Consider the following 8222-nt stretch of genomic DNA (forward strand, 5'->3'; position numbering starts at 1 on the left):
ATAAAGTTTATACAAAAGAAATGAGACCTAGTGGAAGAAGCGTGGCTATGCCAATTGCTCGTAGTACGATTCTATCTGCTCAACGCCGACACAGTATCTGTTTGTCGGTGCAGACGAACTCCTCGTGATCCTCGATGAGGCGAAACAGTTCCTTCGCATAGAAAATCGAGCGAACCGACTCCTCCAAAATGAGCTGATGGTTCTGGACGGCGCGACGCACCTGTTCGTGTATGAACATTTCCTCCAAACGCTTGGCTCGCTGCGTGAGCCGACAGGCCTCATTGTTTCTCAGCCTCACCTGTCCGGATGTAAGACGGCACTCCACGGCAGGCTGATGGCGGGCCGCATTGTTGTGGTAGCTGCAGATGTCGCTGATGACGCTTGCGTTCACATTGAAGATGCCCTCAGCGGCACTTATCACGGTCTGGCAGACGGCCGGCGAGCAAACCATCTCGCGCTTCAGGTTCTCGCAGATCATTTGCTGGAGCACCGTCTGGCGGGCGGGCCTCAGGAAGCCACGACGTATGTGTCGCCGTCCGATCTTCTCGCGCATTGGACGAAAGCTGAAAACCTGGGTGCCCCAGACCTTGCCGCGCACCGGCTTTGTGGTCTTGCGTCCACATCTTGGCTCCCGGAACAGTTGTCGCTTCACCCGCTTCAGGCTCTCGATCTTCTTGGTGATCCGCTCTGGCTGCAGACAACTGTCCACCTGGTGCCACAGCTCTCGAGGCGTGGCCAGCGAGGCACTCGAGGAACCCCAGTACAGCTTGTGAACCAGACCGTTCATCAGATACAGCTGACGGATGCACTCGTTGAGGAAGCTCCTCTTGGTGGGGCTCTGGAAGTTGGGCGGATTGTTCAGGATATAGTGATCCCGCTTGTAAACGACACAATAGCCAAAGCCGTTCTCTCCACACAGGACGCCTGGACGCTGGTACACAATCAACTGCTGGTCCTTATAGTCAATCGGAGAGTTGAATATGAAGATCTGATTGTGCGCCTCATTGGGCGTGCGGTACATCAGCAATTGCTTGGTCTGCGCTTTGTCCATGGCCGATAAGAGTTGATAAACGAGTGATGTGGCTGTGATCACGCACTGGGGCTTATATATGTCGGCTAGGACTTCGGCAGGTAGCCAGATAGGACCACTCTAATGACCTGCCCACTTGTCAATCCTGTCGTGTCATGATACCAATGTGAGGTCAGGCATAGCTCTTTTGGGGTATTCCCAAAACAGGGTATTCTTATCTGTAAATTTAGGGTTCTTAGTTTTCAATTTACCTGATGTTTGCAGATATTTTTGGGATGCTCAGATGGGTGTATGTGATCGCTGTATTGTAAGACAATTTGCATTCCTTTTAGGGCGTTAGTATCTATACGGCAATAGTTTCAGCCAGCAGGTTGCAGAAAGTCACATCTGAAAATATCAAAAACCTAAGAAGCAGAACAAATTAAAGCTAACGAATGCTGCCGCATCGGAGTCGCCATCGCTTAAATTTGTTATTTTACAGAAAAGTTTAATTTCGTGTGAATCTGTTGGACTGTTCACATTTTGAAGTTTGGCCAATTTTATTGTAGTTTCAAATACGAATAGGTGCTTATCTTTATTTCTTTATAATTTATGTATAAAAACAGACTAAAAGGAGTTATGTATAATAACACTAAAGCGTTATAATATTAACGTCACTAGAGACTGAAGACGGTTACCAACATTCATTGCGATTCGACTCAAATCGATATGCTGCGAACAAGAGCAAAGAATTGAAATATTCATATTCAGAATTGTCAATCGTTCTCCGGCTTTCGAAAACCGAAAAGTGGGTGTTTTGGTTTTCGCAAACCGTAGGATTCTTAAATCGTAACATAATCCGAATGCAAAACAAAAATTACATATGTATTTAACTAAAATATTTAAATTTCCAAACAAAATACAGATTTGTTCATCAAGTGAAATACTGCAAAACAATTTGGTGAAACACTATCGATAATTTTTATAAATTATAAGCTTTTTGTCTTAATACTAGATCCAAATCGAACATCTAATATAAGCTAAGATATACATTGAAATTGAAGTCAAACAGCTCTCTTAATTTTGTCAATTGGGTATTTTTAAGCAATGTAAAAGCAGAAACACTCTTTGTTGGCCAAGTGTTTAGTGTCTATAAGAGTTCCAAGCCCCAAGTCTACTATCATTAGTGGTCAGAACCAGCACGTGCCTTTTCTTTCAGGTAAAAGCTACACGAAACAAAATCCCAACTATCTGAACTGAATCAGGCTCAGGTAGGTGGACTTAATTTTGGGTAAGTTTGCAAGAAAGGATTTAATGTTGTTATGGATCGCCACAGGCTTATGTAATTGCATTTTGTCAACGATAGTAATCCGTGCCAGGTGTTGACCATAAAACATCGACCAAGACAGGACATGAAAGAAAGCGATACCATAGAGAAGAAACGCAGGTAAAGCTCGAGTGATCTAGGCTCAGGTAAGAAAATCTTTACGGATGCTTTTGAAATATAAAACTGAGTGAGCATCAGTTGCAGCTGTCACAAACATATTAACCAGCAAATCAGCAACAACATGGGCAACAGTATCGATCGCAAGGTATCACCCACGCCCACTCCCAGCCCCATCGAGACCATCAAGCCGAAAGAGCAAGAACAAGTCGTGGAACAGCAGCCGGAGGCGCCAAAGCTTGATACCAATCTGCCTCTGCAACTGTTCTGCTATCGCCAGCAGTTGCCGGCCAAGAACCATCATACGATGAAGTGGGCCACAGCCAAGCTTCTGCTCACAGAGGAGCTGCTCAAGCTCCAGCAGACCCATCGTCCCAGGGCTCCCCGCTGTCCCTGGGAAAACTATGAGGCGACGATGCTAACGGACGAGGAGGATGCCGATGGCAACCAGGAGAACAGAGCTCCCAACAATGATGACCTCTCCCGAGAGCTGACCACTTTAAAGAGCTATCGCATGGAATTGCGGGAAACCATCCTCAAGGTGGCCCACAAAAAGAAGACCAAGACCTCGCAGAAGAAACTGAAGCGTCTGAATCGCCGCACCCTGATCTCCTCGAAGAAGCCCAGCAACAAGGCGAAGGAGCCACATAAGCCTCTATATAATGAATGGCTCCTGGGCGAAGACGAGCCGGAAAGCCCCCTACAAGCAGACTCACTGCAAGATGGGAGTCCCGTGATGGTGGACCTCCCTGCAGCATCAGCAAGGGACTCCCTCGCATCTGGGGGTCATCCCCATTGACTGAGATCCCCTACCTGATCGAACTGAAAATAACCCCCCTAGATTTAGTTCACTTAGCTAATTTTGTCGTTACATTAATTCTAATTGTACATATACTGTTTTTATTTCCATTAAATTAAACCCAATCTGCAAACGCCTCCTATTTGGCCAACTGACTGGATGGTCAATGCTGCTCCCGAGTCCAGACTCGGGACTGGCCCAAATCAAAGTTCAATGCGCCCGCCTCCAGCATCACTTTTTTGCTTGTTTTGTTCGCCTCCCTGTCCCTGGCTGCCCATTTAAGCCAACCAACGTATTGAATAATTAAGCTGCCTCGATTGCGGCCGGCCCGTAATTGATTGCGACGACTTCCGCATCCGTGTCCTGTCTCCTGTGGCTGCTCCTGTGTATGCTCCCCAGTATGTAATTCGGGATCCTGCTCTGCCTTGCCTTGGGGCTGGTTTCTATAAGAACATTTTTAGGTTGATATTTAATTCTTCCTTTGAGAATAAAGCTGGAGTCCAGTTCTTGGATGTTCTGGTAGTTCTTCTGTATTTATTAAAGTGTCTTTCTCCACGGAAATCTTTATTAAAAGGCGAAATGAGTGATACAAAACTGATTGAACCTCGCTTAAACCTCGCGTAGAAAACCACTCCAGAATGTACATTTCTTCTCCATAATGTATACTCTAAATCTTCTAAGACAATTGTCAGTTACAAATGTAACCCAAACAATACACGCACATATTTCATTATAGTATTGTATATCCCCTAAATCTGCTCTGACAATGGTCTTTCTGTGATAAACTGCCACAAACCATTTCAGCACTTTCCTAATCTAATCTTTTGACTAATTAAATTTAGGAAAAAATACGAGTAGCTCTCCCAAATGCAGGGGGAAAAGCGTCGCCGTCGTCGTAGTCGTAGCTCAACCCAAATAAATGATTGTGGGTCATGCAACTGCGCTGGCAATTACCAACTGAAGTTGGAGGGATATTTATGTTGCCCCAAGGGGCAGCAGCAGCAGCAGCACTTTGAACTTGTCCCAGAAACGTGCCAAAAAGTTGCACCACTTGCATTTGGAGCAATTAAAAAGTGCGAAGCAATTATCGCATATTAACATGGTGTAATATTTAATAAAAATAATTATGGGCCAGGCCCAGGTTAGCCTGGATCCGGAGTTGGAGTTGGGGAGGCACACGCACTCCGCATACGCAGACATCTGCAGACGCGATGCGACGCCATCCCATCCTGACACAAATTCCCTTTCAACTTACATAACAAGCTCTCCGCAACCATCGGATCCAAATGGCACCCAAACGGGGGCGCCCGCTGCAATTTGGAATTCCTTGCAACGCATCAAAGCGCAAAACCAAATTGTGACATGTCCTGCCACCATTTCCACTTCCATTGCATCCCCACAAACAATGCCCTGCCCCATCGAGTCGGGGAACAAAAGAAGTGGCACATACCACACGATGGCCCTTTCGGGTGCCACCACCCTTTATAGAAGGAGCCAGGACTAGGACCAGGTCCCCTGTTATGCCACTTCCACGCATGTGTAGCGGGGTGTTAATTGCGGACTAAGCGGGAACTCCTAAGAATTTCTTCTTTAATTAAATTTTTTTCATATAAATGTAGAAAAATATTTTATTAATTGCTAACATTTTTAGCAGCGCCTTCTAGGAATTGCAATCTCTCGCATTTGCTTCCTAGAGAGGGTTTTGCAACCCTTAAGGGCTTGCGCTTTCCTTCCCATCTTGAGGCAATTTGTTAATGGTTGATGGTGTGACTAATTCGAGAGTTTGAATTTCAAAAAAAAGCAATGGTCATAAATTATTTATAAAAAAAATAAACCATGCCTGAAGCAACCACCAAAATTTGATTTGATTGTGGGGAATTTAGATGAGGATGGTATGACGTTGTGGCAAGCAAGTTCGGGTATATCCCATCGAAGAGTAAGACAAATCACGCACAAAGCTCAATTCCCAACAGTAATACGTGTATTCTTTGGTGGGGAGTGTATTCTTAGTTTTGGGACAATTATTCTTGAAGTAATTCGATGCAAATAGGACCTTTAAATATTTTTTTAAGAATATTGTTCAAGTAGCATGACCTGGGACTTTAGTTAAAGTTCTCAGAAAAATCCTTTGAAGATTTATGACTTTTTAAAAATTTTAGAGGATTATTAACTTATTATGGCCATGGTCATGGTCCCAGCATATACATGGCTCTAATACATATATAGAGTGTTTTCCATTACAATTTCAAAATTAAAAATAATTGTATTTGATTCATTACATATATTGCAATTCATGATAGATATGTGCATACAACGACAGTGACTTTACTATCATTTTCAAAATTGGGGAAAGCGAAATACTCCTGCTGTTTAGTTGGAATTAAACTGATCCACAAAGTAGGCTCTATCTAAGAAAATACAAATGAAAATTTGCCAAAGCCAGTAAGTCATTCACTCAGATTGGATCCACTTCAAACAAAGCCGTATCGTTTCGGAATATATTCGTAGTAAACATATCCCCAAAGTAGGCTCTATTCGAAATGAAAATTTTCGAAACCCAGTAGGTCATACCATTTCAAGCGAAGCCATATCGTTTCATGAGAATTTTCTCATTCAGTTTTCGAGTCTCACCAAATTCATATGTTCTGTTTTCGCTCTGTAAAAACAAAAAATTATCAAAATTAAAAAAAAAATTTTGTATATTCAGTCTGATCTGTAGTTCTGTGAAATACTTTTCATCTTTCGTAAACCCAATCATTTTGTTGGCACTTTTTCGAAACGACACACTACAGAAGACTGAAGGGATCCATAACCATCCCACACCGTTGAAGAAGAGACCGAAGATACAGTAACAGATATTTTCCGTGCAAGGAAAAGCAGCGAAGCAGCCGCCAAGATGACTGAGAATATTGTGTGCCACAAGTGCAACCAGGCCATCACCAAGCGGATGGTCACTGCCTTGGGCAAGACCTGGCATCCGGAGCACTTCCTCTGCCGCCACTGCGAGCAGCCGATCGACGATGCCGCCTTCAACATCCAGGACGGAGAGCCCGTCTGCACCAAGTGCTTCATCGAGCGTTATACCCACACCTGTGCCGGCTGCAAGAAGCCGATCCTAGAGCGCACCATCGTCGCCATGGGCGAGAACTGGCACGAGGAATGCTTCTGCTGTGGCGGCGCCTGCAAGAAGCCGCTGTCCAACCAGCCCTTCTTTGAGCGGGGAGGCAAGGCCTACTGCAAGCAGGACTACGAGAACCTCTTCGCCGACAAGTGTGCCAAGTGCGAGCAGCCGATCACCACCAGCGCCATCGTCGCCATGAACGTCAAGTGGCACCACGACTGCTTCCGATGCAACCGCTGCAGCAATCCTATTACCACACCGAACTTCACCGTCGAAGGGGGCCAGCCTATCTGTCCCGCCTGCGACTGATTCCCGATCCTTGCATTCCTCACCGGCGCATGGATGTTTGCTGGCATCCAACCTGTGGCTCACAACTTAAACCACCAACAAACAGGATTGAAATACAACACCAATCACCGTCACCCTCAGCAATTGTTATTGCTGCTGTAAGCATTTATAATTCGATGTTCGTTTCAGAGTTGAACAATCGGATGTTATAAATGCTTGCATTTTCACACTCGACGCCGTTGTTGGCAGTCAACCACGGAATACATTTGCTGCCAACCTTCAACCTAAACCACACCCAAAAGTACACTACACTGAATAAAGAACCAAAAACAACACGACTCAAATGAAGTTTTAATAACTCACGACGATCTATAGAGCTTAAGTATTGACTACTCAAAAGAGTAATATTCCTCCTAGTAATTTTAATATTCCAGATCTCTCGGTTCATATTTTCGTACCTGTACATGAAGAACAAATTGACAGCTTTTTTCTAAATTAAATCAAATCGAAGTCTCTCTCGAGGCATACTTTGTGAGAATACAATTTGTAAAAAATCTCTTTTAGGCGAATTACATCTTGGAAACAAATATTTTCCAATTCATGGAAACAAGCGATTATCCTACAACTGTTGGGGTTTGCTGTAGAATGAGACAACTTTGAAATTCAATTTGAAATAACTTCTGCGCGTAGATCTGACTCATTTTTTAATTTGACCGAGTGATAATGTGGACATTCTTTGTCCATAGCACCAATCAGCACTTTCGGATGAGCGAAATATTCAATATCTGGCTCGCACTCGAATGCAAGACGAAGAAACAAAGCGGGTGGAAGAAAATTAAAAAAAAGGCAAATAAAACCATCACAGAATTTTAACTTCCAGACATTCAAGAATCTTCTACATCCCCAAGCGAGCTCTAAGAAAGTAATATATGAAAATACTTTTAAATAAAGAAAAAAACTCTATTCTCTTCTCAGAGCTATAGCCAATCTATGATCTATGCAAACAACATAATCTTAATTACAATTCAGCCATTGAAAATTCTTTGAGACTGAAATATTTGCTCTCAACCAACAGTTCCCACAAATGAGGGGTGAGGGACCCATCATCGCGATAAGAGCGAACGAAGAAACCCTTTCCCAATTGTGGGCAAATATTTGCAGAAGCTCCCTCCGTTCAAAGAAGCTGCTGCACTGGCACTCGCACGTCAAGGAAAGTGCTTGACACGAGATCATATTTCCAAAGGTAGCTCTCCCACACACACCCTGATATGGGAATCCAAATGAAATCATCGCGAGGGCAACTGCAGCACACATGATTATCTCATGTTCATGTCCACTATCACTCGGGAGTTAGTAGGAGGATGGGCATGAGGATGATTACAGCTAAACAGCAGAGGCAGCAACAGTGCCGAGGAAATATGGAAATGGAAAATTCTACGAGGGTGGTTCCACGCCGAAACCTGATGAAAAACCACATCGGCCCAAAACCCGATGCGCTGTCGTCGTTGCAACAGCAACAGCAGTTTCTCGGTCGGATTTCTGTGGTGTTTTTGCGGCTTTG

General features: G+C 44.1%; 3 protein-coding genes and 1 pseudogene across 3 annotated transcripts in view; 2 read left to right on the plus strand and 2 right to left on the minus strand.

Moving 5' to 3' along the window:
* Nucleotides 1-79: 79 nt before the first annotated feature.
* On the minus strand, nt 80-1051 carry LOC6593676. The gene has a single exon (XM_002018587.1). The coding sequence runs from the start codon at nt 1049-1051 to the stop codon at nt 80-82; it is 972 nt and encodes a 323-aa protein (XP_002018623.1).
* Nucleotides 1052-1687: 636 nt separating this feature from the next.
* LOC6593672 (protein MCM10 homolog) overlaps nt 1688-8222 on the minus strand; it is a 28756-nt gene continuing 22221 nt past the window's right edge. The window contains exon 3 of the mRNA XM_026987694.1: nt 1688-1741. The gene's annotated coding sequence lies outside the window, so the exon portion shown is untranslated. The remainder of the gene's footprint in view (nt 1742-8222) is intronic.
* LOC6593675 lies at nt 2422-3694 on the plus strand. The gene is made up of 2 exons (XM_002018586.2): nt 2422-2456; nt 2535-3694. The coding sequence occupies exons 1-2, from the start codon at nt 2422-2424 to the stop codon at nt 3250-3252; spliced, it is 753 nt and encodes a 250-aa protein (XP_002018622.2). The 3' UTR covers nt 3253-3694.
* LOC6593674 lies at nt 5974-6999 on the plus strand (annotated as a pseudogene).

This window comes from Drosophila persimilis, unplaced genomic scaffold (genome assembly GCF_003286085.1).
Source record: "Drosophila persimilis strain 14011-0111.01,24,50 unplaced genomic scaffold, DperRS2 tig00000124-arrow-pilon, whole genome shotgun sequence".
In the NCBI taxonomy this organism is placed as follows: Eukaryota; Metazoa; Arthropoda; class Insecta; order Diptera; family Drosophilidae; genus Drosophila; species Drosophila persimilis.

Coding starts and splice junctions, on each gene's coding strand:
- LOC6593676 (XM_002018587.1), bottom strand. CDS start 1,051: ATGGACAAAGCGCAGACCAAGCAATTGCTGATGTACCGCACGCCCAAT.
- LOC6593675 (XM_002018586.2), top strand. CDS start 2,422: ATGAAAGAAAGCGATACCATAGAGAAGAAACGCAG. Junction 2,457..2,534: donor ACCATAGAGAAGAAACGCAG/GTAAAGCTCGAG, acceptor AGTGAGCATCAG/TTGCAGCTGTCACAAACATA.